Source organism: Phocoena phocoena, chromosome 1, assembly GCF_963924675.1.
Source record: "Phocoena phocoena chromosome 1, mPhoPho1.1, whole genome shotgun sequence".
Classification (NCBI taxonomy): Eukaryota; Metazoa; Chordata; class Mammalia; order Artiodactyla; family Phocoenidae; genus Phocoena; species Phocoena phocoena.
Window position 1 is genome coordinate 81,463,898 of NC_089219.1, and position 18,166 is coordinate 81,482,063.

General features: G+C 37.9%; 1 protein-coding gene and 1 non-coding gene across 2 annotated transcripts; one reads left to right on the forward strand and one right to left on the reverse strand.

The window, feature by feature from the left end:
- Nucleotides 1-2,397: 2,397 nt before the first annotated feature.
- On the reverse strand, nucleotides 2,398-2,470 carry TRNAA-CGC (transfer RNA alanine (anticodon CGC)). The gene has a single exon. It is a non-coding gene; the product is annotated as a tRNA-Ala (tRNA).
- Nucleotides 2,471-2,604: 134 nt separating this feature from the next.
- Nucleotides 2,605-18,031, forward strand: C1H1orf146 (chromosome 1 C1orf146 homolog). The gene is made up of 5 exons (XM_065896200.1): nucleotides 2,605-2,714; nucleotides 14,937-15,030; nucleotides 16,507-16,675; nucleotides 17,080-17,158; nucleotides 17,834-18,031. The coding sequence occupies exons 1-5, from the start codon at nucleotides 2,646-2,648 to the stop codon at nucleotides 17,966-17,968; spliced, it is 546 nt and encodes a 181-aa protein (XP_065752272.1). The 5' UTR covers nucleotides 2,605-2,645; the 3' UTR covers nucleotides 17,969-18,031.
- Nucleotides 18,032-18,166: the final 135 nt, after the last annotated feature.

An 18,166-nucleotide genomic window follows, 5' to 3' on the forward strand; every position in this document is an offset into this window, starting at 1 on the left:
GAGCTTGAATACTAGGCTAAAGAATTTGGATTTGATTTCTTAAGCCTTAGGGAGCCACTAAAGTTTTCTGAACAGAACAGTAATCTATGGGCTTCCCTGGTGGCACAGTGGTTAAGAATCTGCCTGCCAATGCAGGCAACATGGGTTCGAGCCCTGGTCCAGGAAGATCCCACATGCAGTGGAGCAACTAAGCCTGTGTGCCACAGCTACTGAAGCCCACATGCCTAGAGCCCATGCTCTGCAACAAGAGAAGCCACCGCAATGAGAAGCCCGCACACCACAGCGAAGAGTAGCTCCTGCTCACTGCAACTAGAGAAAGCCCGCGCGCAGCAACGAAGACCCAATGCAGCCAAAAATAAATAAATTTTTTTTAAAAAGAAGAGTAATCTAGTTATAAATTAAGTTTTAGGGAAATTATTTGGGAAGAGTTTGTAGAATAGATTTGAAAGGAGGCAAGACCAGTTAGGAGGTAAATATAGTAGCTCAGGCAAGAGGTAATAAACATGGTATTAATGAAAAAGGAAGAGGACAAAGGAATAGATCTAACATTGGACTCATTCACTTTTTTTCTTTTTCTTTTATTGTGGAAAGAACAGTTAATATAGATCTACCCTTTTAATAAAATTTTAAGTAAATATTATTGTTGACTATAGGTACAATGTTGTACAGCAGATCTCTAGAGCTTATTCACTCATAAAAGAAAATTACCTGATATAATAAAGGCCATATATGACAAGCCCACAGCTAATATCATACTCAAATGTGAAAAATTTTCCTCTAAGATCAGGAACAAGGCAGATGTGCCCACTTTCACCGTTTCTATTCAGCATAGTACCAGAAGTCCTGGCCAGATCAGTTAGGCAAGAAAAAGAAATAAAAGGCATCCAAACTGGAAAGAAAGAGGTAAAACTGTCCCTGTTTGCAGATGACATGATCCTATAAAAAAACTGTTAGAACAAATATATCAATTCAACAAAATTGCAGGATACAAAATCAACATATAAAAATCAGTTGCATTTCTATATAGGAACAGCAAACTATATGAAAAGGAAATTAGGAAAATAATCCCATTTACAAGAGCACCAAAAAGAATAAAATACTTAGGAATACAGTTACCTAAGGAGGTGAAAGACTTGTGCACTGAAAACTACAAAACTTGGATGAAAGAAGACACAAATAAATGGAAAGACATCTTGTGTCCATGGATTGGAAAACTTAATACTGTTAACATGTCCATTCTGCCCAAAGTTAACATGTCCATTCTGCCCATTCATTTTCACTCTGTAGGTGTATATGACCTTTGCTACCATCCTCTCTCAGCCTGAATTTCCTAAAGTGTAAAATTATATAAATACTTTCTTTTCCTTTTCACATTTGTTGCTCAAAACCCAGCCCAAACTGAAGTTCAGTGTGAAATTTCTTGTGTTTTCCTTTGAGCATTCCTCATAAGATATATATATATATTTAAATATGTGTGTATACACATTCTCATTCCATTTCTAACTGATCTTTTGTTTTGTGATAGTTATGTCTCTACTCTGAGCAGCCTTTAATTTTATTATCAAGTTTGAATCACTTCAGTTTCCTCTCTCTCCTCTTGTTGCCACAAACTGCCTCTGCTGGAAGGAAAAGCCTGGTTTGTGGATGCCAATTAAATCAAATAACAAAATGTTTATAAACTGTCTACTGTGGACTAGTTTGGAAGAAAATCAAAAATTGAAATATCATTAGAGAAGGCTTCATGGAAATGCTGGGTCTTCCTTCTTTAAGTTAATGCTCTGAAATGGGAACCATTGCTTTTAATAATTCTTATTAGGAAGCATAATATTGAATGAGCTTAATGTATAACAAGACAGATATTTTTTCAGTGTCAATTTTTTTTTGGCTGTGTTGGGTCTTCGTTACTGTGCGCAGGCTTCCTCTAGTTGCGGCAAGTGGGGGCTACTCTGTTGCAGTGCGCAGGCTTCTTATTGCAGTGGCTTCTCTTGCTGTGGAGCATGGGCTTAGGCGCACGGGCTTCAGTAGTTGTGGTGCATGGGCTCAGTAGTTGCAGCATGCGGGCTCTAGGGCATGCAGGCTTCAGTAGTTGTGGTGCATGGGCTCTAGAGCGCAGGCTCAGTAGTTGTGGTGCACAGGCTTAGTTGCTCCGTGGTATGTGGGATCTTCCCAGACCAGGGATCGAACCCATGTCCCCAGCATTGACAGGCGGATTCTGACCCACTGTGACACAAGGGAAGTCCCAATTAAAAAATATATTTATTTATTTATTTATTTGGCTGCACCAGATCTTAGTTGTGGCACATGGGATCTTCGTTGCCACGTGCGGAATCTTCATTGCCGCATGCAGGCTCCTTAGTTGTGGCATGCAGACTCTTAGTTGCGGCATGCAGGATCTAGTTCCCAGACCAGGGATGGAACCCAGGCCCCCTGCATTGCGAGTGCAGAGTCTTAACCACTGGACCACCAGGGAAGTCCCATCAGTGTCAAATTTTGACTTTCAAATATTCTTTAGAATGTCTCCATTACCCTAATTTTATTTCTTTCTGTAATTTACTCATTCATCAAGCAAACATTTCTATGTGTTCTTTTTGTTCTTATTTTTCTCAGATTATTGGCACCACTAGAAGCTGATTTGATACAGAGAGATGGCTGAAAGTGATGGAAAAGAAAAAATTAAATGGACAACCACCATTATTATTAGCTCATCGCTTAAGGTAAAAGAGGCATTTGGGCCATTGATCTTGAATTTAAAATTAAAAGCAATAGAACAATATTTTAAAATATCTTTAGCTTGATTATCCAAAGTTGTGTGAATTGGCAAGTACATAATCTAAAATGTGTTTTAAAGACAAATTATGAATGTCCCTGCATCCATTTTCCTACTTCTCTAAATATTTGAAGGTTGGAAAATTTCTAAGTTCCTTTTTTTTTCTCACTAAGCCTACTCTAATAGAGATGTTAAGTGATTACAGAAACAATGCATATGCACATATATATTACTTAAGGTTTTTTGAAAGGTAAACAACAGAAACTGATCTGTCTAGACTTAGTGGCCTTGGGAGGAGGCTGTCTCCCTACAGTTTGGATGGGGAGGGAATGGGAGTTGAATGCCTGAGGGCAGTTGGTCATTCTACAACTGTTTTTAACTCCTCAGCGAACAGGATTTCTCCATTGCCCTGATGTTTATCTTATGGACACCACCTAATGTCTAGAATGAAGGGGCAAGAAATGATTATTCTATGTTAAAGAGAGAGGCTAGAATAAGACTCTGAATACGATCTGTTTTATTCACCCTATCCATTCACTGCTGCCTCAAGCTGCACTTTGCTCTGTTGGCTTTAGCCATCTAGCACCATACCAAATACCCGGTTAAGACAGCCTCAAGGTTCATTGGAATTTTTCATGCTTGTTTTTGTTAGGTTTCTGGAATCCATATTTCTCTCTTGTTTCTTTAGCTTTTCCAGACTGATTTTGAGAGAGGGAGACAGCAACCCATGCTAATGTGCTTGTTTTGCGCTTTCTTTTCTTTTTTCTTTCCTTTTTGTCCCACCTTTTCTTTTCTTATTATTTATTTGTTTTTTTTATTTATTTGGTTGTGTCGAGTCTTAGTTGCAGCATGCGGGATCTTCGTTGCAGCATGCAGGATCTTTCATTGTGGTGTGCAGGCTCTTCATTGTGGCAAGCGGGCTTCTTTCTAGTTGTGGCGTGTGAGCTCCAGAGTGTGCAGGCTCAGTAGTTGTGGTGTGCAAGGCTCTAGAGCACACAGGTTTAGTCACCCTGTGGCATGCGGGATCTTAGTTCCACAATCAGGGATCGAACCTGTGTCCCCTGCATTGGAAGGTGGATTCTTAACCACTGGACCACCAGGGAAGTCTCACCTTTTCTCTGTTTCTTTTTTTCTTCTTTTTTGCCTCCTTTTGTATTGATTGGTAATTTTTTCTCATTTTTTTCTTAACTAGCTTTGAAACTAGCTAGTTTCTTAACTAGCTTTGAGGTAATTTTTTCTCAACTAGCTTTGAATAGTTTTTTCTTAGCTGGCTTTAAACAGCTCTATTTATGTTTTTTTTTTTTTTTTTTTTTTTTGCGTTACGCGGACCCCTCACTGCTGTGGCCTCTCCCGTTGCGGAGCACAGGCTCCGGACGCGCAGGCTCAGCGGCCATGGCCCACGGGCCCAGCCGCTCCGCGGCATGTGGGATCTTCCCGGACCGGGGCACGAACCCGTGTCCCCTGCATCGGCAGGCGGACTCTCAACCACTGCACCACCAGGGAAGCCCTATTTATGTTTTTTAATAGTTACCCTAGAAAATTTAACATGTATACTTAGCCCCACAAAATCCAAAGTAAATAATTATTTTTATCTTCCTCTTAAATGACAAACAAATCTTAGAACACTAATTCCAATCACCCTTTTCTGTATTATATTTTGTTATCATATACAGTTTAATTCTATCAATTTTTTAACTCAACAAAGTGCTATTATTTTCTAAAGTTAGCATTTGTTTAGATTTACTCATGTCTTTGTTACTTTCTTTGCTCTTCTTTTCTTCTTTTGGCTCAGACCTTCCATTTTGGATCATTTTCTTTTTTATCTGAAGAATATAATTTAGAAATTATCTAAATGAGGATCCTCTCAGTTTTTGTTAGTATCCAAATACAGTTGACCCTTGAACGACGTGGGGTTGTAGGCAGTGACTCCCTCACTCCCTCCCTCAAAACTTCACGTTTAACTTTACATTTGGCCCACTGTATCAGCAGTTCTGCATGCAATGATTCAACCAACCTCAGCTTGTATAGTACATGTATTTATAGAAAAAAATCCACATAGAAGTGGATCCATACATTTCAAACCTGTGTTGTACAAGGATCAACTATATTTTTGTCTTCCCCTTGATCTTGCAAGATGTTTTAAAAATCACTTTAATTCAGGTATAACTTACATACAATAAAATACATTTTAAATGTATAGCTTAATGAATTTTGACAAATGTGTATACCTGTGTAACCATCACCCCAATCAAAATATATAGAACATTTTCGTCACTCCAGAAAGTTCCTTCATGCCCTTTTGTAGTCAGTCCTTTTCCAGTTCCCCACCTCAAGCAACCATTGGTCTGATTTATCACTATAACTAGTTTTGCCTGTTGTAGAACTTCATATAAATGGAATGATACAGTTTGTACTCTTGTGTCTGGCTTCTTGCATTAAGCATAATGCTTTTGAGATTCATCCATGTTGTTACATATAACAATAATTTGTTATCTTTTCTTTGCTGGGTAGTAGTGTGTTGTATGAGTGTATGCCAGTGTATCTAATAGATAGATATTTGGGTTGTTTCCAGTTTTTGGCTATTATGAATTAAGCTGCTCTGAACATTTATGTATGTCTCTGTTAAGACGTATTTGAATTTCTCTTATAAATACCTAATAATGGAACTGCTGGGTCATATGATGAGTGTGTGTTTATAAGAGATTACAAACTGTTTTTCAAAGTTCACTACAAATGAACACTGAATCCATTTAACTATATAGCTATAATAAAACTAAATGCAGGGATTATGGTTTTATATTCCCATCAGCAATGTATAAGAGTTCAAGTTGCTCCAAGTTGAAAGATATTTTCCACTATATTTACAGATATTTTCTCTCAGTATACTGAAAATACCTTCACTGGATTCTGGCTTCTGTTGTTTTTTCTTTTGTTTGTTTTGTTTTGTTTTAACTTTTTAAAAATATCTTTATTGGAGTATAATTGCTTTACATTGTTGTGTTAGTTGCTGCTATATAACAAAGTGAATCAGCTATACATATACATATATCCCCATATCCCTTCCCTCCTGCCTCTCCCTCCCACTGTCCCTATCCCACCCCTCTAGGTGGTCACAAATCACCGAGCTGATCTCCCTGTGCTATGCGGCTGCTTCCCACTAGCTATCTATTTGACATTTGGTAGTGTATATATGTCAGTGCCACTCTCTCACTTCATCTCAGCTTCCCCTTCCCCATGTCCTCAAATCCATTCTCTACATCTATGTCTTTATTCCTGTCCTGCCCCTAGGTTCTTCAGAATATTTTTTTTTTTAGATTCCATACATATATGTTAGCATACAGTATTTGTTTTTCTCTTTCTGACTTACCTCACTCTGTAATGACAGACTCTAGGTCCATCCACCTCACTACAAATAACTCACTTTCGTTTCTTTTTATGGCTGAATAATATTCCATTGCATACATGTGCCACATCTTCTTTATCCATTCGTCTGTTGATGGACATTTAGGTTGCTTCCATGTCCTGGCTATTGTAAATAGAGCTGCAGTGAACATTGTGGTACATGACTCTTTTTGAATTGTGGTTTTTTCAGGGTATATGCCCAGTAGTGGGATTGCTGGGTTATATGGTAGTTCTATTTTTAGTTTTTTAAGGAACCTCCATACTGTTCTCCATAGTGGCTGCATCAATTTACATTCCCACCGACAGTGCAAGAGGGTTCCCTTTTCTCCACACCCTCTCCAGCATTTATTGTTTGTAGATCTTTTGATGATGGCCGTTCTGACTGGTGTGAGGTGATACCTCATTGTAGTTTTGATGTGCATTTGTCTAATGATTAGTGACGTTGAGCATGCTTTCATGTGTTTGTTGGCAATCTGTATATCTTCTCTGGAGAAATGTCTATTTAGGTTTTCTGCCCATTTTTGGATTTTTTTTTTGTTTTTTTGATATTGAGCTGCATAAGCTGCTTGTATATTTTGGAGATTAATCCTTTGTCAGTTGCTTTGTTTGCAAATATTTTCTCCCATTCTGGGGGTTGTCTTTTCGTCTTGTTTATGGTTTCCTTTCCTGTGCAAAAGCTTTTAAGTTTCATTAGGTCCCATTTATTTATTTTTGTTTTTATTTGTTTCTCTAGGAGGTGGCTCAAAAAGGATCTTGCTGTGATTTATGTCATAGAGTGTTCTGCCTATGTTTTCCTCTAAGAGTTTTATAGTGTCTGGCCTTACATTTAGGTTTTTAATCCATTTTGAATTTATTTTTGTGTATGGTGCTAGGGAGTGTTCTAATTTCATTCTTTTACATGTAGTTGTCCAGTTTTCCCAGCACGACTTATTGAAGAGGCTGTCTTTTCTCCATTGTATATTCTTGCCTCCTTTATCAAAGATAAGGTGACCATAGGTGTGTGGGTTTATCTCTGGGCTATCCTGTTCCATTGATCTATATTTCTGTTTTTGTGCCAGTACCATACTGTCTTGAATACTGTAGCTTTGTAGTATAGTCTGAAGTCAGGGAGCCTGATTCCTCCAGCTCCATTTTTCTTTCTCAAGATTGCTCTGGCTAAAACTTCCAAAACTATGTTGAATAATAGTGGTGAGAGTGGACATCCTTGTTCCTGATCTTAGTGGAAATGGTTTCAGGTTTTCACCATTGAAAATGATATTGGCTGTGGGTTTGTCATATATGGCCTTTATTCTGTTGCAGTAAGTTCCCTCTATGCCTATTTTCTGGAGGGTTTTTATCATAAATGGGTGTTGAATTTTGTCAAAGGCTTTTTCTGCATCTATTGAGATGATCCTATGGTTTTTAGTCCTTCAATTTGTTAATATGGTGTATCACATTGATTGATTTGTGTATATTGAAGAATCCTTGCATTCCTGGGATAAACCCCACTTGATCATGGTGTATGGTCCTTTTAATGTGCTGTTGGATTCTGTTTCCTAGTATTTTATTGAGGATTTTGCATCTATGTTCATCAGTGATATTGGCCTGTAGTTTTCTTTCTTTGTGACGTCGTTGTCTGGTTTTGGTATCAGAGTGAGGGTGGCCTCGTAGAATGAGTTTGGAAGTGTTCCTCCCTCTGCTATAGTTTGGAAGAGTTTGAGAAGGATAGGTGTTAGCTCTTCTCTAAATGTTTGATAGAATTCGCCTGAGAATCCATCAGCTCCCGGGCTTTTCTTTGCTGGAAGATTTTTAATCAAGTCTCAATTTCAGTGCTTGTGATTGGTCTGTTTATAATTTCTCTTTCTTCCTGGTTCAGTCTCAGAAGTTCTGCTTTTCTACGAATTTGTCTGTTTCTTCCAAGTTGTCCATTTTATTGGCATATAGTTGCTTGTAGTAATCTCTCATGATCTTTGTATTTCTGCACTGTCAGTTGTTACTTCTCTTTTTTTATTCCTAATTCTATTTGAGTCTGTTTGAGTCTTCTCCTTTTTTTTCTTGATGAGTCTGGCTAATGGTTTATCAATTTTGTTTATCTTCTCAAAGAACCAGTTTTTAGTTTTATTAATCTTTGCTATTGTTTCCTTCATTTCTTTTTCATTTATTTCTGATCTGATCTTTATGATTGCTTTCCTTCTGCCAACTTTGGGAGCTTTTTTGTTCTTCATTCTCTAATTGCTTTAGGTGTAAGGTTATGTTGTTTATTTGAGATGTTTCTTGTTTCATAAGGTAGGATTGTGTTGCTATAAACGTCCCTCTTAGAACTGCTTTTGCTGCATCCCATAGGTTTTGGGTCATCGTGTTTTCATTGTCATTTGTTTCTAGGTACTTTTTGATTTCATCTTTGATTTATTCAGTGATCTCTTGGTTATTAAGCAGTGTATTGTTTAACCTCCATGTATTTGTACTTTTGAGAGATTTTTTCCTGTAATTGATATCTAGTCTCATAGCGTTGTGGTCAGAAAAGATACTTGATATGTTTTCAATTTTCTTAAATTTACCAAGGCTTAATTTGTGACCCAAGATATGATCTATCCTGGAGAATGTTCCATGAGTACTTGAGAAGAAAGTGTATTCTGTTGTTTTTGGATGGAATGTCCTATAAATATCAATTAGGTCCATCTTGTTTAATGTATCCTTTAAAGCTTGTGTTTCCTTAATTATTTTCATTTTGGATGATCTGTCCATTGGTGAAAGTGGGGTGTTAAAGTCCCCTGCAATGATTGTGTTACTGTCGATTTCCCCCTTTATGGCTGTTAGCATTTGCCTTATGTAATGAGGTGCTCCTATGCTGGGTGCATAAATATTTACCATTGTTATATCTTCTTGGATCGATCCCTTGATCATTATGTAGTGTTCTTCTTTGTCTCATGTAATAGTCTTTATTTTAAAGTCTATTTTGTCTGATATGAGAATTGCTACTCCAGCTTTCTTTTGATTTCCATTTGCATGGAATGTCTTTTTCCATCCCCTCACTTTCAGTCTGTATGTGTCCCTAGGTCTGAAGTGTGTCTCTTGTAGACAGTATGTATACAGGTTTTGTTTTTGTATCCATTCAGCCAGTCTACGTCTTTTGGTTGGAGCATTTAATCCATTTACATTTAAGGCAATTATCGATATGTATGTTCCTATTACCATTTTCTTAATTGTTTTGGGTTTGTTATTATAGGTCTTTTCCTTCTCTTGTGTTTCCTGCCTAGAGAAGTTCCTTTAGCATTTGTTATAAAGCTGGTTTGGTGGTGCTGAATTCTCTTAGCTTTTGCTTGTCTGTAAAGTTTTTAATTTCTCCATCAAATCTGAATGAGATCCTTGCTGGGTAGAGTAATCTTGGTTGTAAGTTTTTCCCTTTCATCACTTTCAATATGTCCTGCCACTCCCTTCTGGCTTGCAGAGTTTCTGCTGAAAGCTCAGCTGTTAACCTTGTGGGGCTTCCCTTGTATATTATTTGTTGTTTTTCCCTTGCTGATTTTAATATTTTTCTTTGTATTTAATTTTTGATAATTTGATTAATATGTGTCTTGGCATGTTTCTCCTTGGATTTATCCTCTCTGCACTTCCTGGACTTGATTGACTATTTCCTTTCCCATATTAGTGGAGTTTTCAACTATAATCTCTTGAAATATTTTCTCAGTCCCTTTCTTTATCTCTTCTTCTTCTGGGACCCCTATAATTCCAATGTTAGTGTGTTTAATGTTGTCCAAGAAGTCTCTGAGACTGTCCTCAATTCTTTTCATTCTTTTTTCTTTATTCTTCTCTGCAGTAGTTATTTCCACTATTTTATCTTCCAGGAAACTTATCCTTTCTTCTTCCTCAGTTATTCTGCTATTGCTTCCTTCTAGAGGATTTTGAATTTCATTTATTGTGCTGTTTATCATAGTTTGTTTGCTCTTCAGTTCTTCTTTGTCCTTGTTGAACATTTTATGTATTTTCTCCATTCTATTTCCAAGATTTTGGATCACCTTTACTATCATTACTCTGAATTCTTTGTCAGGTAGACTGCCTATTTCCTCTTCATTTTTTTGGTCTGGTGGGTTTTTACCTTGATCTTTCATCTGCTCTGTGTTTCTCTGTCTTCTCATTTTGCTTAACTGACTGTGTTTGGGGTCTCCTTTTCGCAGGCTGCAGGTTCGTAGTTCCCATTGTCTTTGGTGTCTGACCCCAGTGGGTAAGGTTGGTTCAGTGGGTTGTGTAGCATTCCTGGTGCAGGCAACTAGTGCCTGTGTTCTGGAGGATGAGGCTGGATCTTGTCTTTCTGGTGGGCAGGACCGCGTCTGGTGGTGTGTTTTGGGGTGTCTGTGACCTTATTATGATTTTAGGCAGCCTCTCTGCTAATGGGTGGGGTTGTGTTCCTGTCTTGCTAGTTGACTGGCATAGGGTGTCCATCACTGTAGCTTCCTGCTCGTTGAGTGGAGCTGGGTCTTAGTGTTTAGATGGAGATTTCTGGGAGAGCTCTCTCTGTTTGATGTTACGTGGAGCCAAGAGGTCTCTGGTGGACCAGTGTCCTGAACTTGGCTCTCCCACCTCACAGGCACAGGCCTGACACCCAGCCGGAGCACCAAGACTCTGTCAGCCACATGGCTCAGAAGAAAAGGGAGAAAAAAAGAAGGAAAGAAAGAAAGAAAAATATAATAAAGTTATTAAAATAAAAATTATTAATTAAATAATTAAAAAATAATAGAGAAAAGAAAATAGAAAGAAAGACGAGAGCAACCAAACCAAGAAACCAAATCCACCAATGATAACAAGTGCTAAAAGCTATGCTAAAAAAAAAAAACAAAAACAGAAACAAAAAAAAACCCAAAAATGGACAGAGAGAACCCTAGGACAAATGGTAAAAGCAAAGCTATACAGACAAAATCACACAAAGAAGCATATACATACACACTCACAAAAAGAGAAAAAGGAAAAAATATATATATCATTGCCCCTGAAGTCCACCATCTCAATTTTGGGATGATTCGTTGTCTAGTCAGGTATTCCACAGATGCAGGGTACATAAAGTTGATTGTGGAGATTTAATCCGGTGCTCCTGAGGCTGCTGAGAGATTTCCCTTTCTCTTCTTTGTTCGCATGGCTCCTGGCTTTCAGCTTTGGATTTGGCCCTCCTCTGTGTGTAGGTCGCCTGAGGGCGTCTGTTCTTTGCTCAGACAGGATGGAGTTAAAGGAGCAGCTGATTCGGGGGCTCTGGCTCACTCAGGCTGGGGGAAGGGAGGGGTACGGAATGCAAGGCGAGCCTGCAGCGGCAGAGGCCGTCATAACATCGCACCAGCCTGAGGCGCACCGTGTGTTCTCAAGGGGAAGTTGTCCCTGGATCACAGGACCCTGGCAGTGGCGGGCTGCACAGGCTCCCTAGAGGGGAGGTGTGGCTAGTGACCTGTACTTGCACACAGGCTTCTTGGTTGGCTGCAGCAGCAGCCTTAGCATCTCATGCCTGTCTCTGGTATTCGCGCTGATAGCCGCGGCTCACGCCCATTTTTGGAGCTTGTTTAGGCGGTGCTCTGAATCCCCTCTCCTCGTGCACCCCGAAACAATGGTCTCTTGCCTCTTAGGCAGCTCTAGACTTTTTCCCAGACTCCCTCCCGGCCAGCTATGGCGCACTAGCACCCTTCAGGCTGTGTTCACGCAGCCAACCCCAGTCCTCTCCCTGGGATCTGACCTCTGAAGTCTGAGCCTCGGCTCCCAGCCCCCACCTGCCCTGGTGGGTGAGCAGACAAGCCTCTTGGGCTGGTGAGTTCTGGTCGGCACTGATCCTCTGTGCGGGAATCTCTCCGCTTTGCCCTCTGCACCCCTGTTGCTGCGCTCTTCTCCATGGCTCTGAAGCTTCCCCCTCCGCCACTCGCAGTCTCTGCCCACGAAGGGGCTTCCTAGTGTGTGGAAACTTTTCCTCCTTCACAGCTCCCTGCCAGTGGTGCAGGTCCCATCCTTATTCGTTTGTCTCTGCTTTTTCTTTTTTCTTTTGCCCCACCCAGGTACGTGGGGAGTTTCTTGCCTTTTGGGAAGTCTGAGGTCTTCTGCCAGCGTTCAGTAGGTGTTCTGTAGGAGTTGTTCCACATGTAGATATATTTCTGATGTATTTGTGGGGAGGAAGGTGATCTCCACGTCTCACTCCTCCACCATCTTGAAGGTCTCCCTCAGTGTTTCCCAGTCTTATTTGAATAAGGGACATCTTTTAGTATCTCATGGGACTAATATTTAATGAAACATAATTTGGAAAATCTAGTCTTAGCTCCTTGTTATGTTGAAAACTTAACTCTTGAACTTACCTATTTTTTCGTAATTCAGTACTTTCTAATTTTAACTTTATTACTTTCTTCTACTATTTTCTTTATACTTCTCTTAGTTGGCTGCTGGATAGGATAGAATTGAAATTCATCAGCGTGGCATACATGGTCCTAATTATCTGCCATCAGTTATTCCTAACACTGTCTCCAAATTAACTGACTCATACACAACTAACACACTTAAAAGAATACTTTCAGGTCTGAATACCTTTGTCTATGTTTTCTGTCTATGTTCTTCCCACATTTGTCTTCTTCCTTCACTTGTCTGCTTAATAAACTGTTTTCCATTTAAAAGATTTGCCTCGGGCTTCCCTGGTGGCGCAATGGTTGGGAGTCCGCCTGCCGATGCCCCGGTCCAGGAAGATCCCACATGCCACGGAGCAGCTGGTCCCGTGAGCCATGGCTGCTGAGCATGTGCGTCCGGAGCCTGTGCTCCGCAACGGGAGAAGCCACAATAGTGAGAGGCCCGCGTACTGAAAAAAAAAAAAAAGATTTGCCTCCAATTTTATGAAACTTTCCTGACTCACATCTGTTACATCCTTTTATATAGTTTCTGGTTCTTTGCCAAAATTCTTAACCTTGCCTTTCATCTCCTTGAACATAGTAAACAGCTATTTTAAAGTATATACATGGTATCTTTACTATATGTATCCCCTATGACTGCTTCTATTACCTGTTGTTTTTCATAGTTCTCTTTCATGTAATTTTGTTTTTGTATGTCTGATTATTTTTAACTGTGTGTTGGAATTTGTATTTGAAAAATTGTTTGTGGAAATAATTTGAGGCCTAGAATAGTTTTATATTCCTCTAGAGAAAACTTAATTCTGCGAGAGAATTAAACCTCTAATGTCCTAAGCAGGGTTGCCAGATAAAATACAGGACACTCAGTTAAATCTGAGTTTCAGATAAACAATGAATTTAGTGTAAGTTCATCCCAAATATTGCACAGGACATACTTATATCAAAAAATTATGTTGTTTATATGAAATTCAAATTTAACTGGATGTTCTATTTTTTTATTTGCTAATCTGGCAACCCAAGCCCTAAGGCTTCTATTGTATGTAATAAAGGAGCTTATCTCCTGTTCTAGTATCATCATTTAGATGATACTAGTTATGTGAGAATTGAGAAAATAATCATTCAGATAATTTTCTTTGTTCTGTAGTTGAAATGAGGAGACCTAATTGAGAAGGGTCCCTCTAGGGAGTGCTTCTGCAAGGTACTTGGGAGCACTAGTAATACAGTATCACTTTAATACAATTTTAAGGATTGAAATGGTTTGAAGCTAGGCTACAGCCCCTGTGAGAGCTGTTCTACTTTTGTCAAAAGCTCTGTTCAGCCTCTCATCTCTCTTCCTGAACTGACAGATGCCCTCAGGAAAAAAAATCACCTAAGTGCTGATCTCTTATCTTTGAATTTCTGTATAGGTCTTGGTCTTGTAATTTTTCATTATCCTGCTAACTCTCTGATGCATTCAAGAGTTTTTAAACTTTCCAGCTTTTCTAGTTGCCTTCAGCAGGAGGGTTGGCCTAAATTACTTAATCTGCCATCACTGGACGCAATGTGTAATTTTAAAACAGCAGCGGAAAACTCATGCGAAGAGTCTTAATTGAACTCTAGGTCAGGATCTGTTTGAGTACCATAAAATACTCTTTTTAGGAAGGAAGGGAATCAAGTATTCTATATCTAGAATACTTGATATTCTAGATATATTTAAGTATGCTTAAAATATACATGTTCTGAGGCTAAATATAAAGTTTATATAAGGGATTTTTATCTACTTGGAGACTAACAAGCTTGAGTTTTAACCAATTCATAAATAGTATAAACCACGTCTATTTTAGTGCTTTGGGTAATATCTAATTACGTGGGTAGAATAGGAAATGAGATGAATTTTGAAACGCTTAGTATTTAAACCAAAAGTCCTATCGCTGTCTTCATGTTTTCTAACTCACCTAAGGCTTAAAACATTTGAAAAGTATACTAAAAGTAACTGTAATGTAAACATGAATTGGAGAATTGGTTGTCTCCTTGTGGTACTGTGTATGGCACTTCATGGTTCTGTCAACCATCTAAGAAACACACCACCATACACCTTCTATTTATACATTAATGCATGTCAGAATCCATCTTCAAGTTGTTTTTCAAAGAGAAGTTTGTGTTTGCTCTTATAGTTTAATTCTTTAATACTGTCCTTATTTTCTTCCCTAAGTAACGTAACCAGTACACAACTCATTTCCAAACCACGGTGTGTTTCAAAACTAAATATTTTTACCTTTTTTAAAAGTTTTTTCTCCATAGAGAGCACATTTGGTATCTCTGTTGATGATCAAATCTTTAAGTGGTATAGTTATAAAAGAAGCTATTAAACTTGTCTTAATTTTTTGATTAGCTTTAATTAAACTCTTTAAAACATGTCTTAAGTTTGTATTTCTGAAAATTTTTTTAAGAGTTATGAAGTTGCAACCGCCCTAGAAAATCGAAGCCATAAAGTTCGGTATTCAGATTCAGTGGAAAATGGATCAATTATATTTTCTCTTTCTGGTACAGTATATTTGCTAACTTCCTTGATTTAAGTTTCTTAATAAATAAGTAAGTGTAAATTCTAATAATTTGGTAGTTCAGTAACTAAGTAATAAGCTTAAGGTGTTACCTTTTGGGAGAGGTAAATGTTAAAACTTTGTTACTGCTGCAAAAGCAGTACATATGGCCAATTACAAAATATATTCCTTTTTAGATTACAATTGTTGAACTAAAGCTGAACCAGTGGAGTCTGGTAGAGGATGGTACAAACTACTTGTTTTGGAACAAAGTTGAAAATAGAACAAAGCCACCCTCCGCAACAGTCAATACTTAAAATATTACCCATATTAACAGAGGCCAACATCACGATATTGGTCAAAATCCATATACAGAAACAATATAGAAGAATGTTTTTCATAATTTTGTACAAGTTTGCTGAACATAATATTGATATAAACAAATACTAACTAAAGGAAACAAAGGGACAAATGTTCCTGAAATCATAAAACTGTACAACTGTGAGTCATGGGCAAAGTACAGGAAGGAATTAGATTAGGATATGAGAAAGCTAGGGACATGGGAAGGAGGCAGCTCCACTTGTGCTTGGAAAATGACAGAAGTGATAAAAAAAAAAAACATGGAGGTGAAGGATTTTATTAGGATGGTTACAAACAGACCTGTACTCTAGCAGAGATTTTGGAAGACAGGCACTTTCAAAAGCTCCTAGAAATAGACCTCCAGGCTGAAAATGGTCCAACCTCAAATTCATCTTTCCCGGTTGAATAGAGAGCCCTATATGCATTCTCTTATTTAATCCTTTCAACAAACCTATCAAAGAACTATTATTCCAACCTTACAGATGAAGAAATTTAGGTTCAGAGATATTATATAAATTTTTAGCTCAGGTTGATTCAATTAGTATAATCACGTAGTAGCTTTCCTCAGATTGTGTCCTCCCCTCATCTTTTAAAGAGCTAAGTAGATTGTTTCCCTTCTGGACCATTCTTATAGGCCTGATACTGTTTCAGAGTTCCTAGATATGTGCTTACTGTTTTAATTTATATAATAGTTTATGTTCTGATATAAAAGATTCTCCAACTAAAGGCTTGCTTAAAACAACTTTTCTTTAGTTGATTTCCAGCTTTTAAAAATCATAACATGAAAAATTAACATGTAACTAAAATTAGGCATTACTTTCATTGTGGACAGTGCCTCAGAGTAAAAAAAAAAAAAAAAGGTTACTGACCAAGAAAGGGTTTTTCCCTTAAATATTTAGATTAAGTCATCCTTTTATATACAGAGCACTTCAAAGAACTATCTAACTATTTTGTCATGTAAGACTTTCATTATGGTAATTTCCATTTGTTATGGGTTTAGGGCCTGGACACTTACAGCTATGTTTTACTTATAGTTATTTTTGTTGATTTTACTGAGTTTACAAAAAAAATTTTATCAGTATGACGAAGTGACATTTTATATTACACTCACCTTTCCTAGGAGTTGCATTTTTATTGATGGATGCTAAAAAATGCTTTATGTCTGCTGAAGAAACATTTCTAGCCAAAATTGAGAAGTTTATTAACATTCACCGAAATAGTTTTTTGGTTCTGTCTGCTGCCCTGCATGGGCCTGAGGAATGGAAACTGATGTTCAGGATTCAGCAGAGGTATGGACAACAGCACTACAGACCTATTTTCCTGAAATTATTTTATTTACTTCGATTCTGAATTATATTAGGCAAGCGAATTATGTTTTTCCAAAAGGTAAACTTTATAATGTTAACCTGTCCTATTTAACAAAATGCAGGCCAAATAGCTAGTCTATGAATCAGGGTGACAAGTTTCAGAGTGCATGCTGATTTATGGGATTCTCCAGCAAGACTAAATCAGAAGTGAACACTTCTTAGTCAATTAAGTTCCGGCTGTAAAGCCATATCAAATCCTCTGTGGAATAAGGCAGGCATGAATGAATAAACAACTGACAAAACAATAAGAGGTTTGTCTCTTCTTTCCACTTAAGATAACAGATGTAAGTCATATCAACTATTTAACTTTTGAATTTTTTTTCCAGATTCCTGGGTAGTAACCTACGGATACTTCCAGTACACAACACAATAAATGCTATTAATCTTATGTGCACCATAGCTAAGGTAAGTCGCCTGAGGAAAATGCCATACATACATACACGCTGATACACTTTAAGGTTCTTGACTTCAAAATGCACACCCTCTTCGGTAGAACTGACAAATATTCTACTTCTGTTCCCCTCAGAGAAGTTGCTATTTCTAAACACATGTAACTCTTTCCCAAGCCTGAACTTAGCCTCTCAAGTCTTCTCAATTTATTTCCAGTACCAACTACCAGGATCACTCATTTAGGGCCAAAAGAGCATTTGGCCATATATATACAGTGTTGGCCCTATTGGTTACTTAAATCTTCTTTCAAATTCTAAAGTATAAATATTGGTAGTCATGAACTGTCAGAGTGCATACATACTATTTTATAACTTCACTGGTTATCCACTTTCTTTTCATACTTATTCTCCTCTGTAAAGTGTGCTCCCAACTCCCATAGGCAGAGTTAGGTGTTCCTTACTCTTATACTTGGAACAGATCTCTGTTGAAGCAATTCTTAATAGTATTCTATTTTTTGGCTTGCACATCTGAAATCTCTTAAAGAGATCAGGTATTTTTCTGTTACTCTAATAACCCATACACAATAATGATTGATGCTTGTTGAATAAATAATGTTAGGTATTTTATGATGTGACCCTGTAAAAATACCTTATTTCTCAAATAATATTGCATGTTTATATCTTCTTCCAGATCACCTCCAAACCATATGTAGATAGCATCTGCTACAGAATGATAACAACTAAAGCTTACATCATTGAGCAAAGTCCAGTTTGGAAAACACTTCAAAAGATAAAACTGAGTAGTGATACATTTAACCCAAATTAGATTATCAATTACAAATGTTCTTTTGGAAGAATATTAAAATAAAATACATACAATTAAAAATGATTTTATTTTCAGGAGTTCTGTTACTTCCTTTAATAATGTTCAGAAAAGGGACTTCCGGGGTGGCACAGTGGTTGGGCAACCGTCTGCCAATGCAGGGTACGCGGGTTCAATCCCTGGTCCAGGAGGATCCCACAT

Bases quoted from the DNA above. Each gene is read 5' to 3' on its own strand.
- C1H1orf146 (XM_065896200.1), top strand. From the start codon at position 2,646: ATGGCTGAAAGTGATGGAAAAGAAAAAATTAAATGGACAACCACCATT. The intron at 15,031-16,506 runs GTACAGTATATT...CACCTTTCCTAG, and splicing joins AATTATATTTTCTCTTTCTG to GAGTTGCATTTTTATTGATG. The intron at 17,159-17,833 runs GTAAGTCGCCTG...ATCTTCTTCCAG, and splicing joins TTATGTGCACCATAGCTAAG to ATCACCTCCAAACCATATGT.